General features: G+C 45.5%; 1 protein-coding gene across 1 annotated transcript in view; it reads left to right on the forward strand.

The window, feature by feature from the left end:
• Positions 1–25081, forward strand: part of LOC119449543 (CREB-binding protein-like) — a 57757-nt gene that overhangs the window by 26810 nt on the left and 5866 nt on the right. The window contains 13 exon segments of the mRNA XM_037712732.2: positions 989–1072; positions 1756–2228; positions 2780–3114; positions 3658–3776; positions 6153–6323; positions 10935–11092; positions 11191–11271; positions 12711–12767; positions 16478–16555; positions 17402–17469; positions 20938–21085; positions 21511–21771; positions 22714–22879. Of these exon segments, the coding sequence (XP_037568660.1) occupies positions 989–1072; positions 1756–2228; positions 2780–3114; positions 3658–3776; positions 6153–6323; positions 10935–11092; positions 11191–11271; positions 12711–12767; positions 16478–16555; positions 17402–17469; positions 20938–21085; positions 21511–21771; positions 22714–22879 (2199 nt within the window).

Genomic DNA, 25081 nt, shown 5'->3' on the forward strand with positions numbered 1-25081 from the left:
TAGGCTGGACACTAAAAAAATTCACTTCAGCGGGGAATTGAACCTGGCTGGCATGTGGGATATGAGCATTCTGCTTTAAGCAATTCCTGCAGCTTGTAATGAGGTGCCCAGAGTAGTACAGTTAGTTGCAACACCTGTATCCCAAATCAACACAATGCTCAGAGATATTTGAGGTCTACGGTGTGCTTCAATGCGAGTTATGCCACATTCACTTACTAGATGTTGCAGCTATGCTGCACGTGAGCTGCCTAAGCTAAACACCCTCGGGCTGCAGCTTGCTGCTGTTTTCATGATTCTAGTGATGAGTTTGTGACTTTGGAACATCTGAAATAAGCCAAGGCATGATGCCATCAAAGAAATGCAAGAAGAGGCTATTTGCTGTCCAAGATGTGTTTTGCTTAATGTTTGTGCAGATACGGGCAATATGTTTTCTAAATGGCAGTATGCATTTATTTCAAGCATTGTGTACTTTGATAGCATGTGCAGTTTGGTCTATTGTTAAAGACCACAGCAAATTGGTATTCCACCTTCAGTTATAACTTATAGGTGAGCCATGATGTGGATTACCACAGACATTTTTATGCTGCATTTCGGCTTAAAGCCCATGAGTCACATTTTACTGATAAAACTGAACATGGACAAAGGCAACAAAAAGACAATAAAAGTGTCTCCTTTGAAATTCAAATATATGTCTGTTAATTAGGCTGTATTCCCTTTGAATAGTTGTGTATTCCCTGTTAAGGTTGGGCCATAAGCGCACATGTGCAAGTGTGGTGTTCGGCTTGCATCAGTTAAAGGTCTCTTTTTGTTACATTACGAATGAAGTGCATGTTTACCTCTCTGCATTTTAAAAATATTGGAGGAGAGACAAACAAAAAGCAGTTAACATAAAGGTTGCGACAAGCTGGTCATGAGGACAAAGTCAATGAAAGGTTCTATCGCGTTTTTTAAATTGACAAAGTCAACACCTTGCCCTGCTGTTTTATAGATCCAGCAGCAAGCTCAGCAGCTGATGAACCAAACAAGTCAAGTGCAACTAGGTGGTGCAACAGGCTCTGCAGCATCTGCACAGGTGATGTGCTTCGTGCTTTCTTCTGCAAGATTAGTTCTCTGAAATGGTGGCCAATTATAATGCATATGAGTATTGAGTGCTGACAGCAAGATAACTGCTAATGGAGCCATGTACTGTGGAAAATGGGGCACTCAATTGTTCTAGTATTCCTCTCTTTTAGCCTTGAAACACGTCAGTATCCTGCAGCTGTAGTGAAATATGCTTGCTGAGCTGGCAAGTATGGGGGATGGAAAATCTGTTGCTCTGCAAGACTATTTGAGACCTTCTTTGAAGCCTGGTCAGTGACCCCTGTGAGTGCTTTGGGGTCTCTCGCCTTGCTGTGGCCATTTGATCTGGTTGCCGCATGTAATGCCAGAAAAGAAATTCATACAACCTCTAAACACAGGAGCAACTCATATCCTCCAAAAATGATGAATTGAGAATATGGCAATGAAGTGCAAATAGGGCCTGTGTAATAAACATTTTGAAAGGAGGCAGTGTGGAACAGGATTTGTGGGCTTTGGACAGGCTTGGTGTTCAAGGAAGGGACAATGTGAATAGTTCATGTGTCTTTCTTGCAGTTCTGCGGTTTTTCTGTAGCTCTTGCGTTAGATGAGAATATCACCTCGAATCCATGTAGCTTCTCTAGAAACTGGTATGTGCATTTGCATTGCTGATGTTCGGTGCTTGTCATTCCCTTATAGATGTCCCAGATGCTACAATCGCAGCTCAACTCGACACCAGTGAGCCAGCCTCAGGGGCACCTGCAGCAGCAGCCACAGCAGCCGCAACAACAGCCACCGCAGCAGCAGCTGCCGCCCCAGCAGACGCCACCAGGCAGCACAGCGGGCCTGATACAGCAGTCATCACTGCTGGGCCAGGCTTCGACACCTCAGCCGCAGGGCCCGCCTAGCCAGCAGCCGCCGCGAGCCTCGTCTGTGCCCTCGAGTCTAGGCGGTTCACAGCCACCGACTCCTTTGGGAGCTCCTGTGCCAGCACCACTACCACCGCCATCTCAGCAACTACCTGACCAGATCCTGGCCACTGAGGACCCTGAAGAGTCATCTCGAGGCCCTGACCCCGATCTCTCGCTCACCCTGTCCACACCTGAAGGGTCGGCTGCCACCACTCCTGCACAGGGCAAAAAGTCCATTGAGAACTTTGACAGTAGCTCAGGGTGAGCATAACTTTCTCTTCACGCTGTACTTACTGCGAAGTTGCTTTGATGTATCTGCTGCTAGAAAGTTACACAAGTCGTACAAAAATTTTCATGCAGAATAAAAAAGCGGCAGTTTTTGCACTTGTTTGCTTTTATAAAATGAAGGAAAAAGGAGCATGTGAATAAAACATTTGTTTAGGCATGGTTTATTCCAAAATGTTAACATCTAATTATTACTGTCAGCAAGATATTGCCTTACATGCCATTTTAGTTCATGCTCAACTGTTGTGGCTGGAGCAACTCATGTCATTACTCATAACAACAACAGTGATAAGTTATAGTCTACGGTTTGTCACCGCTTGCCATCAAAGAAGTGGAGCATCTTGTTCACCAGCTGAACTGCATTGCTGAACTGAAAAATGGTATTTCCACACCAAGATACAGTCGGGTGCCAGAGATGCCAAAATAGCCAGTAGGTGACGTTGGGTTATGTCATGCATGGACTATTTCAGCACCCTAAGCCTTTGCTGTGCCATCGTTTGCCTTCTGATGTGCTGTTGTTTGTGCAGGGGACCCAAGTCAATGAAAGATGGAAGCAAGATGGAGGTGGACTGTAAACCAGACCTGCGCTCCATAGGCAAAGGTGAAAACAGGCTGGATGGTCCTGGGGAGAACGGGCTGCCGTCGTTTGGACCGGTCAAAGAAGAGCCTCTGTCGGTGAAAGAGGAGCCTGTATCCACCCCAGCCAGCAGCATGGGTGGAGGTGACGCTCCGACCCCTGCTGCCAAGCCTGATGTCAAGCCTGTAGTTGCTAAAACGGAGCCTGTCAGTACAGCAGCAGAGTCTTCCTCATCTTCGTCCATGTCTGCTAGCTCACCGCCAAAGCCTAGGTCTAATAAAAAAGGTGCGCTAAAGTTGCTTCACTAGCACGTGCATTGCTCGTGTGAATGCTGAGAAGTGTCCCTTTTGTCTTTGTGCAGTTGCCCAAAGGTATTATAACCAGACCTTTGGCTTAGTTTGATATTGCAGTTTTGAAATGTAGTTTTTCTAGAATTAATGGTGATTTCCCGGCTGCAGTCTCCACATTTCGATAGAGGTAAAATGCAAAAATGCTAGTGTACTTAAAATTAGGTTTACTTTAAACAAAACATCAGATGGTCAAAATTAATCTGGAGCCCTTTATTTGATGCCCTCGTAGTTCCACTGTTGCTTTGGATCATTAAACCCCATGAATCATTCAGTCAAGATTAACCATGTGTCTAGGTGTTGACATCACCATGGCACATGTGCATGTGCTCATACAATGACTCTGGCTTTATAGGCAGTGTACTGTGGTCTTGTTTAGTATATTATTTTCTTGCTGTTTAGGCCCGCTGTTTGTTTTCGTCATCAAACTGTGATTAGAATATGGTGGCTAGTGCTTAGAATATGTGTTCATGCATTTCAGTATTCAAGCCAGATGAGTTGCGGCAAGCCTTAATGCCAACATTAGAAAAACTGTACAGACAAGACCCGCACTCCTTGCCATTTCGGCAACCTGTGGACCCTCAACTACTTCAAATTCCTGTAAGTTGAACATTTTGTTGTTTGCTGGTTGCTTTTGATTTGTCAATTATGAGCCTGAAGTTTTGGAATAAATCAAGTTGCTTTTAGTTACATATGTCACCATTTGTTCTCTTGTTACAGTGGAATCTCAATGATACGAATCTCATGGGGTCACGAAAAAATTTGTATTAGCCGAAATTCGTATCATCGAAACACATTTAAAACTAGCTAAATTAAAGAGTCGAGAGGTGAACTCACTCAGGCACACAAATGTAAAAAGCATTTACAGTATAGACCACTTATAACGTAATTGTTTATAGTGCACAACTGGCTACAATGCGGCCTTTTCCGACTCCCGTTTACCCTCCCATAGAACTCCATGTATATGTATACCGCTTACAGTGCAGCTGTGTGAGACGAAATTGCGGCTTGCGCGGGAAAATCTCGCCGACAAGGGCGGTAGCGAGCATGAGGTGGGCCCACCGATGGGAAAGGAGATCGACGAGGGCGATGCGGAGGAGGAGCATGAGACGGGGAGCACGAGTCCAAGGGCGATAAAGTTGTCACCGCGCGCAGTATGTGCGAGTGAAAACACGTGGGAGACGCGCGCCTTCACTGGACAGCGAACGCACAGCAAATAGCAAACGCGAGTCCCATTGCGCGAAAGGCCGTGGGGGTATGGGAAGGAGGGAGGGGGGGGGGGGGGGGCGATGCTGTGCTGCGGCGCCAAATGCGTATCTTGCAACTGAGCGCAAGGGTAACTGGCGACACAATCTCCCCGCGCGAAAGGAGCAAAGCAGGAAGGTAGCGCGGGAGGGAGGGAGTTGGGGGGGCGGCTCCTACTCTGCCAACAAATGCGTTCTTGTACTTTGCGCCTGTGCCGGCTGTCGGTGTTGTCGCGCGCACCGTATCTTGAAAGCGATCTCCACATAGCTCTGACCTTTGTATGCGCTGTGCTTACGCCGCTCAGTTTCCGTTGAAGCGATAGACCGCACGAATCGCACGAACAAAAAGAAAAGCACAAAAACAACAAAAGCGCCACCGCTTCAAACTCCTCGCGCCCAGTCGCGGCTTCCGCGCTGTCCGGTGCCGCGTCCGCGCCTCCGCACCAAAAGAGAAAGGGAAAAAGCGCGTGACTGCTGCGCTGTTCTCTTTCTTTCGCGGCCGTCGGTGGGGCGACGTTTATTCGTATCAACCGACGCGGGTCGTAAATCGATTCGTAACAACCGTTCTTTAGCACATTGCAAAGTAATGGGGCTCGGCCGGGACCTCAGAAAAATTTGTATCATCCGGAAATTCGTATTAGCCGTGATCGTATCATCGAGATTCCACTGTACTTCCATTCGAGTGTGACCTAGTTCTTCTTAGCCCTAAGGGTTGTAAATATTCGAAACATTTAAATATTAAATCAAATATTGTCCTGTTTGATTTGGTCCTCGAATCGAATAGTCACTATTAGAAGATCCAGAGTATTCCTTGAACACTTTTTGAATCTTTCGTGTCTTAGACTGAGCATGATAAAACATGAAATTGAAGCACACATCCGATAACTTTCATCCAATCAACAGTGGACATAACCTACTAATTAAAATTCTGTGGCTTCACATACCAAAAACCACGCTGCGTCGGTCAGACCGGCTAAATACGATCATTCAAAATAAAGTGTTTAGAGATAGCATTTGGCAATGAGTATTGTATGGTACTGTCTATAATTTCAACACCTGCATTGGAATAATATGAATACATTTAATTGCAACTGATATAATCATGGCATCATCTGCCGCGACTATTTGCAGCAGATGATGCCATGATTGGAGAAAAATGAGAGAAAAGGTGCATGCGTCATTTCACCCTGCCATCGCCGCAGACAGTGTGCATTTCTGATTTGATCGCGAAGGATATGCAAATATTACTAATGGGCCAACAAGGCTGCCTTTCTAGACTTATATGACAATGCATGACCGCACATGCTCCGAAAAACCTCAAATTTGCTAACGAACTGCTTAATTGTTTCTAGTTCTCCCTTTGAGCATTTAATGAAGCATGCGATATAATTTGCATTCTGATGACAAATGTTCTAGTGCGTGCGTACCATGACGGGAAAATTGTTTGGTAATAATGATGAGAAGGCTGTACTTTATTTGCTAACTACATATTAGAAAAATATGATTCGTATTCGATTTGTTCTTTAAAACTACTAGTATTCACACACCTCTACTTACCGCCGTTTTTCTAAGGCAGTACATTGTAGTATATTAGTATAAAAGATGTTTTTGTGAGCTGCCTTTCAGTAATTTTTCTGATAGAAAGGTTATTGCCATGTTTGGCTGCAATGGATGTCTATCAGCTTTACTAAACTTTTTAAGCATTAAACAGTTAGTTCTTTTCTTCTCCCAGGACTACTTTGACATAGTCAAAAACCCAATGGACCTGTCCACCATTAAACGGAAACTGGACACAGGCCAGTACCAGGACCCCTGGCAGTATGTGGACGATGTCTGGCTCATGTTTGACAATGCCTGGCTCTACAACCGCAAGACGTCGCGTGTCTATCGCTACTGCACAAAAGTAAGTTCTACTTAGTGTCTTGTGAGCAAGGCAGTGAGATCCTGGTTGCATGGAGTATTGTGAGAATAATGATTGGGAGGGTTTTGATTGGAATAGTGATTTCGAGTCTGACGGCGAAAGGCAAATTCTGGTGTTTTGCACTAGCCATCACTGTAGGTAACACTGCGGGAGCAGGTTCACAAGGCGCAGACAGAATGAGAAGTGGTTCTGTATGAGGAAGGGAAAGGTTGGCACTATGTTCTGCAGTCCTTAACTCTTTCTCTACCATGGGGAAAATAGGTGTTTTTTGTATGTTACGGCATATGCTTTTTTCTGAAAGAACTACTGCACTCAATATTTAATGTAATACATTAACAGAAAGCAAAATGAAGGCACTTTTCACACATAAATGTATGTCATAAACATGTGTGGCTCTGCTACCGCAAACACCAGAGACCAGCGGAGCTGGGGAAAGCCTAGTAAAGTAGTGGCAAACCACACACTTAGTTTCCTGGCACTCAGGATTTCTTCGCGATGTTCTGAGTAGTATCGCGTTGAATTCAACTGGCCACAGTCACAAGCCTCCGGATCTTCATTTCTCCGCTTACGTGAACTGTCAGCTTCCCTCAATTTAAACTCTGTTCTCTTCTGCGACGCTTGGTTTCAGCTTCCCTAGCTTTTGCTTCAGTCTTTCGGAAGCAATTAGGGTCCAGTTTTCTGCTCGAAACCTGCCGAGCTGCCGCCAGAGGCATCGGCTGCAGTCATGCAGTGCTCCCACTCCTGCGCCAAATTGCGCCATACGATATTTCCTGCGCCATCCTGATAAAAATGCACGATTTTGCGCCAAAGTGCGCCAAAATTAGCTATTGCGCATTACGTGTGTGGCCGCAGTGGCCCGCAGACGTGCATAGCGCGCATTACGAAAGCGGCTTCATAAATCGAACTTCACGTTATGTATACGCCGGCGACCGATAATTCGGGCTCGATGGGGACCGCCTAAAAGTACAAATAATTGGGACTCGGAATAATACCAATCCAAATAATCCAAATACTCCAGAAAAGAACTGAATTTATTCCGCCAGTGGCTAAAAAATACCTTATTCTCGGTTGACCACTTTCGGGGCATGGCCTTTGTTGCTTTTGCGCCATTAAAACTGAATTAACTAGCTATTTTTATACTCTGCTTTCACTCTCCTCCAGCTCTCTCTCCCCCAGCTCAGCGAAGCTATCGCACATGTGGTATGTGGTTGCTAGGCAACGCAGCGACGTTATAGCTCTGCGATGTTTTGCGGCTCGTGGCACAACTTGCGGCCGGCTTAAACAGCTCCACTGTTAAAGATATAAATTGTTAAAATCAAAATTGTGCGATAAAATTGAACAAAGTTTGTAAAGACACACTTGTATCTACTAAGAAGAAAATGTTACGAAAATTATGAGATATACAAAATGTATTGCCGTCTATTAGGCACTATCTCTGAAAAAAAAAAAAAACGAAATTTTTAATTGAACAGGTATTCTGCTACAAAAATTAAAGTGCAAGCACAGTTGGGCGGGCCAGTCTGCGGCTGCCAATGTTCCGTGCTGGTTTGCTTCGTCGTCGCTTTCAGACTCAAAGTTTGACGAAAAGTCAGCGTCCTCTGACTCGCTGCTATTCGATGTATCGATAAGATCAGCCGCAGAGGCAGCGGAATCGTGATATCTGTGATCTCCCGAAGCACGCGCACCGTTTTTGGAGGTGGACATTTTTGCGTTCTGCTTTGACGATTGCCGAAACTTCAAGGCGCGTTTACAAATCACCGCCTGGCGGGGGAAAAAAAACGCCAACTGCTTCGGTAAAAAAAAAAGTTTCTCCTTTTTCACGTCCGATGGCGCAGTGTGGGTCGTCGCATGACCAGGAGACATATAATCGAAGTTCCACTGTATCTGCTATATCACCACCCCATGTGGTAGGTAGCCCAGTGGCTATGGCGTTGCGCTACTAAGCCCGAGGCAGCTGATTCGACCCCAGCCGCAGCATCTCACTGGGGGCGAAATGCGAACACGCTTGCGTATACTTAAAGGGACTGACAACCGATTTTTGAGGACCTAATTTTTTACGGCACAACGCAAAGCTCACCCTCGGTAGTGTTTACACCTGCAGTGGTTACTTCCAAAAGCACGTGGATATTTTTTAAGCAGAACTTTTCGATCTGAGCAGTCTCTAAAAAAGAAAGAGTCCCTCCTCCAGCATCGTTGAGAAATGGTAACTATGTCAATAGAAGGCCTCGCAAATTCTGAGAGCCGGCCATCATTTCTGCTTTCAAGGAGGCAGTGCAACTCTACAGTTTTACCTTTTCAACGACTATTGAGAATAGAAGGCTGGTTCAATAAGCTTGTGTTGTTGTACAGATCTTTCTTACATTTGTACCGCATTTTTCCTCAAGTACAAGCCTACATCATGGCCGGCAGGCTTCGTTATTCTGTCGATAGACGAGCCAAGCCAACTCATCGAAAACGAAGGCAAAGGCAGCGCCATTTTTCCTTTCCCTACAAACGAAGGCCTATCTGGCCATTGTAAGTTAAACAAAAAACATAACAGAAAATAGGGTACTGCATTTCAATACTAATAAAAAGACCAGGAACCACATACACTAATAGAAGGTCACGTGATAGGCTGCTTATGCATCATGTTTTTGCCGCGTGGGGTGCTAAAGGCTATATTTCGCGACGTTTAGTGAAGAATTAAAAATATAAATCCTCGTTTAATGAGAAAAACATTGCCTATTACGATAGGCAATCTTCCATCAGCAGGGTTATCTTGATTCATGTTCTGAGAAGTTGTCTGTCTCTTCAGATCTAGGTGGACGTTAAAGAACCACAGGTGGTCAAAATGTATCCAGAGTCCTCCATTACGGCGTACCTCATAATCATATGTTGGTCTTGGCACGTAAAATCTCAGAATTTCAATTTTTTAAGAGGAATTTTCATACAGCCGCAGCCCTAGTGAGCAGGAACAAGGTCTCGCGACTAAATAAAACATCGCGCTGATCGAGTAAAATTAGTCTATGCAGCCTTTGAAATGAAGCATGATCGCAGGACGCGCTCGCAAAATTTCATGTCGGCTAATTGGCATTGTAGTTGAATACAAATTTTAAATTTTGCTCGCAATTCTAGGCACTTGGCGTTGCACATTCAGTCAGTGGCCGATTTTTCGTACTCCCTAGGGGCTGCTAAAACGGTGCATGCCTTTTTACTACTCCCAAGGGCTCAGATCACCACAGGCATGTCCGATATAGCTTTGAAGGCCTGCCAATACACTTATTAGGTCTATCATAGCTCATACTGTTATAGGGGGTGGCAGGTGCACGCTTGTAAAATGAAGGAATACATACCGTGTCCCTTGACAATAGCGCCTTCCCACTCTTGATATGATTCATCGCAGTACTTTGCGTATGCTTCACTGCGTAACACTGCTGTATTGAGGTTAAGCTGACTTTTGGGAACTGGCATTATGCAACGTACTGTGCTTTCTGAGTTTCCAAGACATTGGCGAGGATTACAAAGGCGGAGTCAGTGCCATTGCTAATAGCGGTGAATTGTTTCAATGAAAAGCATGGTACCAAACAGAAAGAAGCTTGGTAGCGAACGTCGAAGCAGCTAGGCCTAGCGTTGCTGCTGTGGTGGTGACGGCTGCCAGCGTATCTGCATGCGAGAGCGCCGGTTCGAGGAGGTGTTTGCCGTTTTTGTCCACTTGAGTGCAGTCTCCCGAGCTGCTTCGGTTGCGAGGTAATCAAAATGGAATGAGGCTACGATTAATGCCGTTGCAAACCTGTGGTCCTGGCAAAAAGTCTGGATTAAGACGGTGAAGGTGCCACAGAGGCGTCCGAATTATAAAACTTTTATATAAAACTTTTTCTGACCAGGAAAATCAAATTTTTTCAGTGACAAGCGGTTTATCTCAAACATTAATCGCACCACGCTCTATCGTGTTTCGCAATCGGCAGGCATGCGTTACACTATTTTCTTACAATTAAATCTCATTACCACTTTCTATAGCAAGAATATTGTATAGGTTAGCATAGGACTATTTGTGTTCAAAGCATTTCAGACTACCGGAGACCACTTGGAAATAACGTAGAAATAAAATTAACGTAGAAATAAAAATGTTGTTATAAAAAGAAAACGCTGGATCGCCTGTGGACATTTTTGTTTGAGCCTTTGTATGACAAGTAACCAACGTTCCTGATGCTTATAGCAGACGACACCAGGAGCAATTGACAGTAAGCATGGTGAAGACGACGACTGCGCATGATTTCGCTGGAAATACTGTCCTGGAACATTGTGTATTGTGTAGACCGCTTATAACGTAAGCATTGTTGCTGCGACTTTAAGAGCTGAGTGGCTGTTCACAACATCTCTACAGCATGGCGTCTGTGAATCATTAATAATCAGTGAACATATTGAATATTCAAATGAGCTTTAGTATTTATCATTGAATTTTAGTATTTTTTGCCTCCCACTGTCCTGTTTTTTAAATCTATTATGTTAGCAGGTCTGCCAAATGCAGGTGTTTCCCTTTGACTTGCCTTGGTTTAAATCTTTTGCCATGACAGTTAAGCAAACAAGATTAAAAAAAATTATCTCTCTTTTCAGCTTTCAGAGGAGTTCGAGCAGGAGATTGACCCTGTTATGCAGTCGTTGGGGTACTGTTGTGGTCGCAAGTATGTCTACCAGCCTCAGGTACTTTGTTGCTTTGGCAAGCAACTCTGTACCATTCCTCGAGATGCCAAGTACTGGAGCTACCAGAACCGGTAGGTACACGTGCTGATGCCTTGCATTGCACAGCCTGGAGGCTTGTGTGTGGTGTTGTTCTAAACATGATTTTGACTCCGTGTGTACTGCTTCACAGGTACACCTACTGCCAAAAGTGCTTTGCAGAAATTCCCGGTGATTCTGTTACCCTTGGAGATGATCCTACGCAGCCTCAGACGTAAGCGAATTGCTTTCCACATCCTATCTTTTTTTCCCCTCCTTCTATGGCAGCAATGTTTTATTGCTGCCATAGTAGCAAGAAGCGCACTTATCCAAACACCCTTTTTAGATAGACGTCAGCTATTGGCCAATAGCAGCTGCATATGGGAATCTGCTATATGACAAAATAAAGTGTCCAGAAGAGAGTGAGGAGCAGGCTTGTGTTGAAATGAGAGCGTTTGAGAGAAAGATGACTTTGCACTCTGCTTGCAAGCTCCACGCGCCGCGCATGACTGCAAAACTTGACTGGAATATTCACAGCAGGGTATGCCATCCTAGGACAATGTTTTTTTACCAAGCCCGAGGGGTGATTCAGGGCCCCTGTAAACGTAACTGACGACCGATGTCTTGAATGCCATCTAAGGTGGAAAGGATGCAAATGTCAACGAAATGGGCAACGATAATGATTCTGTAAGCAAACTAAGAATTTTGACAGCAGAGGAGGCGATAGCAATATTTGACAATCTGCAGCTTTATTTTCTGTAGCATTTGCATTTTGTTGGAGAGCATGCTGGGAACCTCATCGGAGTAAGGTTGCCTGCAGTCGCACATTCTGTTAGACAAATTGTGCACAGAAAAATTAAACACATTTCATTAAGTCTCTCTTGAATTCATGTTAAATAAAGGCTTTCTTTTGTTCAGCATGCTGAGTCTGCTCTATTGTGAGTGTTAGGTGAGTGACCTTTACAACAATGACCTGTATAATTAATGATTTTCGAGGTCTCGAGCAAGTAAAGACGTTTATAATTATGTAGCTATTATCCACCTTTATGGGAAGTTTCAGGCCCTGATGTCACGTAGCATGTTACTATGTAATAAATTAGTGGCTTGTTGGTTGTGTTGTTCTCGTCCCAACAAGGAGCGCTTTGCTTTTTGCTTCGATGTGGCAGAAAAATGCCAGAATCAAGAATCATGAATGGATTGTGGCTCTATTATCGGAACTTCACTTGAAATAGTTTACTTTCATGGTTTTATGACTTTAGCATTGCAGACTGGGCTGCTTGGCTATAAAACCTGAATCTTGTACTCACTGCCTCTATTTGAAGCTACAGTAAGTAAAAGGTACCTTGGATTACAAGTGCATTTATGCTGAAGAGGTTCATTTGCATGAATTGCAATTCAGACAGTGTTCATGCTTGCTGTAAATGCTGTAACAATAGTGTGTGGATTGATGCCAAATGGCAGTACACCGCTCGGGCCACTACTTGGCAGGTCTGTTGGGTTAACCGCAGTCATTTAATATTCTTTTTTTTTTCCCCTTATTACTTTGCAGTTGTACTACTGTTTATCTGTGGGCTGGTGCTTTGTTAGTATGCAAAATTTTCATGCTTTTGTGTGCTACAGAATTGAATTTGTTGAGGTCTGTAGACGAGCTTCTATCTTTTCTTGCTTGTGCAGAACCATCCGTAAGGACCAGTTTGTTGAAATGAAGAATGACCACTTGGAACTTGAGCCGTGAGTATATCCCTACTTTTTTAAAAGGTGGCAGGGAACGTCGTGAAGAAATGTTTGTGTTGTGTGCAATTTAAAAGGTGATTTAGTGATCTTTGCCTTAACTAAATATTTAAATTGTGCAGCAGTGTGTTGCTTGCACTAAATCTGGAAGCCTAAATGTTTGTTAAATTTTCTAATATTTGATGTTCGATTTGATAACGTCTTTTTTTTTTCTGGATTCGATATTCGATTCGAAGTCTGTTAAGTAGCCGACCTATTTTCCGGACTTCCAGGGGACTGCAAAATAGTCCGAAAACGCAAACAGTCTGAAAAACCGAACAGTCTGAAAACTCCCCACCCCCTAAGAAAAAAGAAATTGAGGCTTAGAGCGGCTTAAGATAAATGTCGCAGTTTTGCCCCAAAGGCGGAGGATCGATTGCGATAGCAAATAAACAGCCATACAAAGTAAGGATGTTGATTTTTGATGTTGATTTTTGTCGGCCGTATAAAGCTGTAAATATGCGCTTACTAACTAAAAATTATGGGATTTTACGTGCCAAAACCAGTTCTGATTATGAGGCACGCCGTAGTGGGGGACTCCGGAAATTTGGACCACCTGGGCTTACTAACTAAATAAGCGCGGTGTCATGCGTGCACAGGTTACATGAACACATCTCGCTCGATGACCGCGGAAACTCGTTAAAACGCTGGAGTGAGAAAGCACGCCAGAATCAGTGGGCAAATTGGCCTTCGTGCTATCTATTCTCTCGCTTCAACATGAACGTCGAAAAAAAAACAAAAAACAGCGCACGCCCTTTGTACCCATCGTAAATCGCTTTCAAGATGAGTCCTCCGCAGGCACTTTTGATCTTTCTTTTGATCAGCATGCTGAGTCTGCTCTATTGTGAGTGTTAGGTGAGTGACCTTTACAACAATGACCTGTATAACGAATGATTTTCGAGGTCTCGAGCAAGTAAAGACGTTTATAATTATCTAGCTATTATCCACATTTATGGGAAGTTTCAGGCCCTGACGTCACTTAGCTAGTTAAACTATGTAATAAATGAGTGGCTTGTTGGTCGTGTTGTTCTTGTCCCAACAAGGAGCGCTTTGCGTTTTGCTTCGATGTCCCCACCGTCCCCGTCGCCTTCTCTCTCCCCGTGCCCCGCGAGCGAACGAAGTCAGTGCACTTTTGGCTGCCGCCTTCTCTCCCGTGTAAGTTGCCGGCTCACCCTCGCAAGCTTTCACCCGCACACAGCGACTGCGCTACCGAAACTTTAAAAAAAGTAAAAAAAATACGGATTCCGCCTAAGGTGATTATGACGATAGTGCTGAGCTGACCAAAAAAAAAAAAAGAAAAAAATCAAGTGCCTCTTTTTGGAACGTTTTGTCAGCCAAGAAAGAGCGGGCATGGCCTCCGAGACAGGAGGATAGCACGCGTCTACTAATTTTGAAGGCTATACAGGGGGCCACTGGAAGCCAAGCCAGCAGAAAATCCAACACGGCGGCCCCCAAGATCGGGTAGCATGGCTCAAAGCGAGCGATTTATTCCGGAAAATCGAACATTGGCACCTAGATTCGTCCGAAAAATCGGTCGCGAAAATGCATTAGCTCTGTGGAAACCCTAGCGGTACATCTATGAAGTCCGGAATATCCAACAAGTCCGAATTTTTGAAGTCCGAAAAATCTGTCGGCTACTGTATTTGGTATTCGCTCATCCTTAGTATCTGTTGCTCTTTACTCGGAGCAACAGATACTAAGGATGACTGCAAAATAGTCAAATCCACATCCGTTGCCGGACGTGGATTTGAACCCGATGGTTCGGCACTGGTTGCGCTATCTCCTACATGACTTTGGTTGGTGCGGCGTTAATTGTGGAGATACTCTCGACTCCGAGTGAAAAAAGGCAGGTTGTTGCCCCGTAAGCACTGGTCTTAGGAGCCATTTTCATAGTCTGGATTTCAAGAAACCATGAGTCTGGCACAAAAGCTTTTCGAGATAAGGGGTGAAAAATACATACAGTTGACTTCGTGGCGAGAGAAAGTTTCGACTTTGCTGATATTTTGAGAGGTCATAGTTCGAGTCAATGAGACTTTGTTGTACTTCTGTGGATGACCATATGAAATTTACTTAGTTGCTAAATTCACACTGCACTGCACTCAATCCCCTAGGGGATATGTGAAATTGTGTGTGTTCTTCCCCGCACATCTCGTTTGACCCACGTCAGATGGCGGACATCGCCCTACAAGTAGAAATAAAGTAGATTGTATGAGCTAGTGCTGCTATCCTTTTCACCGTGTCTTCCTTTCTACATCCACACTGTTTTGCAAGGGAGGTCTGTCATATTGTGTAGGGCAGCTTAATGCAGTCAACGTCTGATTTTCGGACTCCCTAGGGGTTGCAAAAACGTCAGAAATATCAGGCAGTGCAAAAAAATGAATGCATGCTTTTTACTGCCCCAAGGGCTCAGATAGCCACAGGCGCATCCGAAAAAAACTCTGAAAGCCCCAGTGCACTTATTAGGCATATCGGTGCTTGTGGTGCGAGAGGAGACAGCGGGTGAAGACGTGCAATATTAAAGAATAGACATTAGTGTCCCGTGACAATTGCCCTTTTGTTATGATTGACCGCAATATTTTGAGTATGCTTCACCGTGTAACACTGCTGTACTGAGGTGAAGCTGACTTTCAGGAACTGGCATTATGCAACGTGGCATGCTTTCCGAGCTTTGAAGCCAATGCATGCAAAACGCAGAAATGCTTTTCTTAGATAACCACTGCGTTGGTTTTAATGAAATTTGTTGCATTCTAGTGACTGTTGGAAGTGGACTTTCGATTTAGGGCCTGAAATTTTTAAATGGAATTTTCAAAAATTGGTAAGATTGAAAAAATTAGAAGCCCGGAGTTTACAAACTTCTAGCTCTGCAGCTAGAACAAATATCGCAGTTCTGTAAACTGCATCCATTAGAGCATTCAAAGCGGACAAATTTGATATGCCAATTTATATCTTACATAAATATGTTACATTGTTTACAAGGGTGTTGCAAAAGCCATGTATAATATATCAATTTTGTCCGCTTTAGATGTACTATTAGGTGCAATTTACAGAATCTTGATATAATTTTTTATTGCTGAGTTAGAATTGTAAACTTGATAGTTTCGTTTTTGAAAATTTGCGATTTATGTCAATTTTTATGTAAAAAATTGATTTACGACCTAAATTAAGAATTTGCAACCACCACTCACTAGATTTTAAACTTGTAAATCCAACAAACCTCATCAAATTTGGTGTGTTAAAGCCACTAGGCCTAGCGTGCCCACGGTGATGGCTACCAGAGAATCTGTGTGCGAGAGTGCTGGTTCGAGGCGAGATAATCCAAATGATGGCAGTGGTGGCTTGGATTAATGCCGTTTTAGACCTGTGGTCACGACAAAATGTTTGAAAAATCAGGTGGCAAAGGGTTCCTTGCGTTAGAAATTGCAAATGTTTTTATACAATGACTCTATGGCGTACGTGGTGATGCCGCGAAGCCGTTCGTAAAACTTGTTGTTGACTGTATTGTGGAAAGCCCACTTTCAGTATTTCCCATGTCTCCTATTTATTAAAACTGTTGCGCATCACGCGCACACTTTAGTTGCCTTTGTATGAAGGATGGCGTTTTGTACACTATAAAGCTAGCTTTGTTTCCTTTTGTGAATCGCAATTAAAGAGTGATGCTTACCTTTGTGCAGGTTTGTGGAATGCCTCGACTGCGGCCGCAAGTTGCACCAAGTGTGCGTGCTACACTTCGATACAATCTGGCCCGAAGGGTGAGTTGCGTGCGGCTGTTCTCACTTCCATTGTTGTTCTGCTGCTGATCATGTCCGCTGCTGAACCACGGCGAAATCAGTACAAGTTGCCTACCACAGCCTGCGAGATTTTCCGATCTTGGAGGCCATATGCCGTCGCGCGTATCTCCTGGCTTCACCGATAGGTGGCGCTGACATCTCGAAGGTTTTTGTCGTTGGGCTTCGGCTCGTTCGAAACGAGAAGCCATCTTGAAAACTCCACAAGGTTATCCATAATACTCTGTTGTTGAAGCGGCCTAACCGAAAGCCGTTTACGGTGTACATTTGCTACAAACGAAGTGAATTCTACAAAAGCAATTCCAAATCTAATCCGAAGCGGGTGGCCTGCACCGCCGCCATGTTTTACGTAAACTGTGTAAACCACGCAGAGACGGTAACGTTAAATTGGAGAAATAGCATGCGTACGCTAAACGGTATGGGTCGCTTAGCTTTCTGTGCATGTGCGAAAGACCCTGCTAATCCGGTAAGCCCGCTATTACACGAAACTAAAACTGTCTAATAAAAGAGAAGGTTAATACTGTTACAGTCCGTGATATGTCAGGAATGCACGAGAGGTTCCTTCATCAAAAACTTGCTCAAGTGCCTATGTTTCTAAACTTGAACACTCTTTGAAAATTTGAAGTGTTCGATAACTCTTAATTTTGCATGTCTTATGTGAATTAAGCGAGCCTGACTTTAGTGCATATGGTGGACTGTCTGATAAGTCTAGTAGTGGTAGAGGCCCATGTGCTTCTTGTTTTTCTGAAATATGGTAGTGAGATTGTGTGTCATTAGTTTTCATATGAACATTGCACATTGTCATTACAGGTTTACCTGTGATAATTGCCTGAAGCAAAAGGGGAAGAAGCGGAAAGAAAACAAATTTACTGCAAAGCGTAAGTGTCTTATTCACCATTATTCTATAAGTATACATATATAGTCAAGCCCAAAAGTAATGGCTCAATTTAAAACGAATGAAACCTGCGCGACCTTCAAAATATACATTATTTCAATGGCACAAAATTGCACGTACAACGAATGTCTTTGAGCCCTGCCGATCGGTTACAGCGAACGGATGGCGTAAACCCTGCACCGCAATGCAAGATATAACGATGGCTTCCGACCCCGTTGCGCGCGCAAACTGTTTTCCCAAGCCTCCTCGCAGGCGAGCTACCCCTTTCGTTCCCCTGAGCGAGCCACCCTCTCCCCGCAGACACGCCCTCTCCCAGCCGACATGCGCTGTCTCCGTGCAGTCCGAGCCACTGTGCGCTACCCCTTTCGTTCCCCTGAGCGAGCCACCCTCTCCCCGAAGACACGCCCTCTCCCAGCCGACACGCGCTGTCTCCGTGCCGCCCGAGCCACTGCGCGCTACCCGTTTCGTTCCCCTGAGCGAGCCACCCTCTCCCCGCAGACACGCCCTCTCCCAGCCGACATGCGCTGTCTCCGTGCCGCCCGAGCCACTGCGCGCTACCCGTTTCGTTCCCCTGAGCGAGCCACCCTCTCCCCGCAGACACGCCCTCTCCCAGCCGACATGCGGTGTCTCCGTGCCGCCCGAGCCACTGCGCGCTACCCGTTTCGTTCCCCTGAGCGAGCCACCCTCTCCCCGCAGACACGCCCTCTCCCAGCCGACATGCGCTGTCTCCGTGCCGCCCGAGCCACTGCGCGCTACCCGTTTCGTTCCCCTGAGCGAGCCACCCTCTCCCCGCAGACACGCCCTCTCCCAGCCGACATGCGCTGTCTCCGTGCCGCCCGAGCCACTGCGCGCTACCCGTTTCGTTCCCCTGAGCGAGCCACCCTCTCCCCGCAGACACGCCCTCTCCCAGCCGACACGCGCTGTCTCCGTGCCGCCCGAGCCACTGCGCGCTACCCGTTTCGTTCCCCTGAGCGAGCCACCCTCTCCCCGCAGACACGCCCTCTCCCAGCCGACATGCGCTGTCTCCGTGCCGCCCGAGCCACTGCGCGCTACCTGTTTCGTTCCCCTGAGCGAGCCACCCTCTCCCCGCAGACACGCCCTCTCCCAGCCGACACGCGCTGTCTCCGTGCCGCCCGAGCCACTGCGCGCGCCCGCCAGGCAGCAAAGCTCTGCGGGGAGGGTAGGAAGGGGCGAGGCCGCGTACTGTGCCGCGCGCTTCCACCCGGGTGGCTGTATCTTCAAAGCCATCTGCGGCGGGTGCAGAGTCCTTCCTCCCTGAGCTGGTCTTTCGCGGCTTAGTTCTCTTTGATGCGAATGGCAAGTTATACGGCCAAGTTATAAGTTTTCCAAGTTTATACGGCTGATAAAACTACTATCCTTGCTTTGTATAGCTTTCAGCTAGTTTGCTATTGCAATCGATGCTTCGCCTTTTGGGTGAAACTAGACTTATTAAAATCAATTGTCGGCGAGGCAGCTCCGGCAGGTGATCAAGACGTTGCCACTTGGCTACGTGGAGCAGGGCGTGTATAATGCAGACGAAACTGCGTTATTTTATCAGATGCTGCCGGACAGCATGCCATGAAAAGTCATGCGCTGGCGGCAAGCACAGAAAAGTACGCACTATAACACTTCTGTGCATGAATATGGATAGCATTGACCGGCGCGTGTCTTTGTAATCGGAAAATCAAAGAAGCCGCGTTTCTTTCGGAACTATGTAACCCTGCGCTACAGGCACAATGCGAAGGCGTGGATGATGCGCGATTTATTTGCGGAGTGGCAGCTCGGCTAGGTGGCCTTTCTTTTACTATGGTGCCCCTAGCGGCAGGCGCTGGCTCTATATTAAGCTGAGGCGGGAGTTTCCTAACCAGAAAAAGCTGTTAAGGGACTATGGTGACGCTCAGGTTCGTCATAAGTGGGCTCGACTGTATGTATAATATATGTGTCTAACTAGGAAAAGAGTGATTAAATAAAATTAATGTATGGCATGCAATAACATGAAACATTGCGTTAAGCTACTTTAGTAGATATCGAACAGTACAGGTGCCCATTTAACGTCGTCAATGCACAAACTACAGTGACGACGCTTTTGGGTTCTTGGTGTCTCACGGGAGACCGACCACCGCGGGTTCGAGCTTAGCGAGCCACAGGGCTGCGTCGGCCGTCGCCTTCAGCAGCGCTCGCGCGCGAGCTCAGAGGCCGCAAGGGGCTACCGAGCGATGCACGCAAAAACACAGTAAAGCCCCGAGTTGACGAAAACCGTTTATTGAATCCGTCGGCACCAGCACTGCACAAACGCCCGCGTGGCGGGGAACCAAAGGGGTCCCACACGAGGGCGAAAATACAATAACAGGCGCCTATAGCACGTCGCGGCGAGAGCACAGGCTCAAGCTGGGACACACCGCTAGGAAAAGTCCCGGCGGCTATGCTACTTGCTCTGGCGATAACCAATGGGTCAACTCGCGAGAGCTCGGGCAATATCCTTCGGCTTAGGCTTTCGGCAAGTGCGGCTCGGCGTGGTACGACCTCGCGCGAGCACTAGGCACCGCTCGTCGGCTTAGCGTCGGGAAAGGATCAGCACAAAGTACGCGCTCCCCGCACGGGCAAGGGCACCGTGCGCGAGCTCCAGTCCTAGTCACAAAGGTGTCGGTGGACGAGAGGAAAGCATGTACGTACCTTGCACCGGTCCCGGAGGTAAGAGAGCCAGGCTCCGCCGCTAGCAGCCGATGCGGTTGCGTAGTAACGTCGGCGCCCCGTCCTCACCGCAAACCACCGCGTGTGAAGCGCCACCGCGGGAACCGGTTAGGAACGGGACGGGGAAAAGGTGGGGGATGGCAGAACAGGTGAAGCCCCGCAATGGCGCCGGCGCCTCCCTTAAACCCCTCACGCTACCTTGGAATCTACGCAGTAGCTCTCCATGTCATTGCAGGTTTTCACTTGCTTCCCGGCTGATTTTACATACTTGGCAGAAAAAAAAAACACAGATTAAATTGCTAGCACAGATAGATGAAAAACTCTTGATAACTTTTGTGGTCTTCATGCGCATGAGTAGGACCTGAAACTGGGATCACTGAGAAATTTGCTATGTGATAATGTGCTTGCATCCCTCCATTGACATCGGTGTTTTTTGTGCAGAATTCAGAAAAGGAACATTAGCACCAATGTTTACCCCTCAATAAGCCATCTTTTTCTGATCAGAAAAGTGCATGGAGAGTTTCAAAAAGACCATCTGTCAATTATACCAGATGTAGTGTCTCCCTTTAGGGTCCTCTTGTCAACTGTCTGAAATTGTCTGACCTGACCAGTTTCAGTGTAAATAGTAATTTCTAATGATTAGGATGATGTTAAGACTTAACTATAGTGATTTCATGTACATACTTCACCTTTTCAAGTACGTACTTTCACCTTTACATGTGCAGATATGTCTATATGTTTTCCATGGCTGCAATTTCAGGTTTGCCAACATGCAAGCTGGCCAACTTCATAGAAAATAGAGTCAATTGCTACTTGAAGAAGAAGGATTCTGGGGCGGGTGAAGTCACGATCAGAGTTGTATCTTGTACAGAGAAGCTAGTGGAAGTGAAGCCAGGCATGAAGATGAGGTGAGTTTTGTTTGGGCTTACTATGCAGAGGGATTTTCATTTTTCAGGTTTAATGTGGAGCTGTCTTCAAAGAGCAATAATGTTTGTGAGAAGTGCTTCCTAGCTTTGACGTAGACATACACAATATAAACTTTCAGGGCATGCATTGAATGACATGTTAAAAGGCTTTTTGTTGTTAGCTATGCGAATTAGTTTTCCTGAATTTTCGCATTGCTGGTGCACCTTGTATGCAATAAGTGACACTGAATGCGATTTTACCCCTTATTTATGCTTGCAAAAATTTAGATCCACATTTTCTGACACCTTTCACAGCCAAACCTGTCTGTCCATTAGCTTGAAATGAAAGTACAGGTTTTGTGTTTCTTCAATAGGGAGCATGTAGTCTGCTGAAGGTTTTAATCGCTTAATTTTGCTTTATTTTGCAGATATGTAGATACAGGGCACTGGCCTGAGCAGTTTCCCTACCGTGCGAAGGCACTGTTTGCTTTCGAAGAGATTGACGGTGTGGACACATGTTTTTTTGGGATGCACGTGCAAGAGTATGGCTCAGAATGTCATCCGCCCAACACCCGTCGTGTGTACATAGCTTACCTGGACAGTGTGCATTTCTTTAGGCCCAAACGGTTTCGTACTGCAGTCTACCACGAGATCCTACTGGGTTATCTCGACTACGTCAAGCAACTTGGGTGAGTCAGACTTGCTATGTTCCCCATGCTGCTGTTGATTCTGGTAGTGGAACCTCGTCACAGTAGCTGCATTATGCATAAGCTTGTGTGACTACCAGTTTTTTGGTTCAAAGAGAATGCAAAACGAATAGGTTATGTTCGTATTATTCGTATACTATTTTCATGCCAAAGCGCAAGTAAACATTTTCTTACCATGTCAGCAGTGCAAAAGGTTCGTTTGGAGCCTTACTGTTGAGGTTGAAATTTCATGATGGTCATGCCTATTGGGGTGTTGTTTCATTGTTCAAATTCTGGAAGACATGCTCTCAGAGGAAACACACAGAGAAGAACGACACACACATCTCTGTGTATTTGGTCTGAGCGCTGGTCTTCCAGACTTATCACCAACTGGCCCAAGTTTCTATATCCTACTTGCATTTCATGTTTGCCTGTTGCTTGAAGTGCAGATGTTGCATGTAACATTACTGTGCAACTCCAGTAATTTAGGCTGTGTTGCTCAAATTCAGCTTGCTACTTTCTGCCTACACAAAAACTTTTATGTGTTAGGTCTAGTAAGTAAACAAACTTGGTAGGCATGCTTGTTGTAGTTGTCGGCTGGTCGCCTGCAGACCTGAATGTTGCTTTTACGGTCTTCAGGTAGTCACCTTCTGTTCGTTTTTCCATACAGTGCACATACATTCTTTTTTTTTTTGTGAAATAAAAGGCTTTATTAGTGTTATGAGAATGTCTTAAATTATTTTGTATGTAATAAGCATCGACTCACTTTTCAATGCACAAATAAACAGTGGGCTAATCATTATTTAGACAGAATTATGGCATTAATTTTTATTTCTACAAATTATTTAGGGTGCACTGATTATAGGTGAGCTAAGTTCCTTCGTGTAGAGGTGTTTGTGTCATGCCAGATGCAGTACTGACTGAGGTTGCTCTTTTTATTCTCAGTTTTGCAATGGCGCATATTTGGGCATGCCCACCAAGTGAAGGGGACGACTACATTTTCCACTGCCATCCTCCTGAGCAGAAGATACCAAAGCCTAAGCGGCTCCAGGACTGGTACAAGATGATGCTTGACAAGGGCATTATGGAGAGGATAGTGCTGGAGTACAAGGTACGTCTCTGCTGCAGTGTGCTTGGCCTTTGAGGGTTGAATTCTTTCGACAAAACTGTGCCCCTGTGGTCAAAATTTTTTACTGCTGATTCCAGTAGTGAATAATCATGAATACAGCAAACATTTATTCCAAGCAATATTTTGTTTGAAAAACACTTTCTCGCACCAACATTATGCTCACAAATACAATAAGAGATCGAAAAAATTGTTAAAAAAATTGTTTAGCAAAATTTATGGCTATCAATTTTTTGTCCTAAAAACCCGTTTCATCAGAAGTAGAAACACGTCAAAAATGAGTTGGAAGAAACGCTTTAACAGTTGCCACGAGAAGAGGCACCATGTCCGGCCATACCGAAATCATGACTGCGCTTGGAATATGCGCACCTGAACCGAAAGGGAAACTGTAACTGACTGCAAAGAAAGAAAACTGATTAGTATCTCGGAACTTTGGCGCGGTGCTACTGGAAATGTAGTGTAGCGGCGGCCGTGACAAAGTGACCGCATCTCCTCTACACATGCCTTCGAGGTAGCAGACGTGTGCAGACTTTCTCAGCACGTGTGACTCACTCAACATGATCGAGCAAGTCGAGTTGTGTGCACCAGTGAACGGAAACACGATTTCAAATTACTTTCAAAAGGAAGGAGGGGAGGGGGAGAGAAGAGTGCCAATGATACCATTATTTGGAGCCTAAACTGTCAGTTTTCCTGCATTCGCGAATTTGCAGCTGCATTATGAATAAACTTGTGCAGCTTTTTTCTTTAGTTTATTTTTATGAGTTGTAAGTTAAGGACCACACAAAGAGCAATGGAACGAAAAATGGTAGGCCTAATGCTTAGCGACAGGAAGAGAGCAGTCGAGGACGGCAGAAAACTAGGTGGGGTGACGAAGTTAGGAAATTTGCAGGCGCAAGTTGGAATCAGCTAGCGCAAGACAGTGGTAATTAGAGATCGCAGGGAGAGGCCTTCGTCCTGCAGTGGACATAAAGATAGGCTGATGATGATGTTACATTAACAGTTCAAATCAGTGGATTTTTGTTGATGTCCTTATGCTGAAGTCATAGTAATTGAGGTGTGTGTATGTATATACAGGGTGTCTCGGCGAACACTTTCAAAATTTATTTCAGCTTCCCTGTAGCAGATAGCCCAATTCTATTTAATGAACTGGTGTGCTCGAAAAGGCGGACATTACTTGCACAATAAATTGCAATGCATAATTGAATAATTAACAAAAATTCTGAAATTAAGTTTTTAACTAATTACCTAATGGCCCATAGTGCGATTTACAAATTGTAGCCGTGGAGTTCGCAAGGCGGATCCACTTCGAACGAATTCTCGAGATGACGGCAGTTTCGAGATATTAATTCCCGAACTTTGCGGAGAAATGCATTGGTGTTCCAGTTAATTTTGTGCTTAAATGCACAAAGCGACATTTTGTCAAGAAACTAACTGGAACGCCAATGCATTTCTCCGCACAGTTCGGGAATTAATATCTCGAAACTGGCGTCATCCCGAGAATTCGTTCGAAGTGGATCTGCCTTGCGAACTCCACGGCTACAATTTGTAACTTCAATATGGGCCACCAGGTAATTCGTTAAAAACTCAATTAGTGAATTTTTCTTAATTATTCGGTTATGCATTTAAATTTCTTGTGCAAGTAATGTCCGCCCACAAGCGCGAGGCGTCAGAAATGAAGAGCAAGCAACATGATGGCGTCGTAGTGTCGTATAGTGTCACCTAGTGTCAGGTTAGTGAAGTGAAGCTCAGAGACTTGCGCAGTAACCAAAGAGTGGCGCTGCCAAAGCGTTGAAAAAAAAAATGTTTTTTTTTTTTTTCTTCGGCAACATCTACTGGAAAAGGAGAGTGCCGGCTTGGCGCGCTAGGCCAGCTGCAGCAAGCGGCGGGATCAGGTTTGAATGACATGAGGAGGAAAGGCCACGCCCGTGGCGGCAACATCGCCGGGTACGAGGGATGCAGGCACGCCTCGCGCATGCTCGCACGCACACACATGTGCGCTCGCTCTCGCCTCGCAGTCGCCGTGAATTCAAGCGCGCCGCCGCCGCTTCCCATTCCGTCGCGGCTGAGAAGGTGCTTCCGGTTGCTCTTCGCGTAAAAATGACAAAATTTGGGGTGATATCTAGGTTGTCGGTGGGGAAAATTCGTTATATCGAGGGGGGTCTCCCACTGCCACTTCATTACGTAGAG

The sequence above is a fragment of the Dermacentor silvarum genome, chromosome 4 (assembly GCF_013339745.2).
Source record: "Dermacentor silvarum isolate Dsil-2018 chromosome 4, BIME_Dsil_1.4, whole genome shotgun sequence".
Classification (NCBI taxonomy): Eukaryota; Metazoa; Arthropoda; class Arachnida; order Ixodida; family Ixodidae; genus Dermacentor; species Dermacentor silvarum.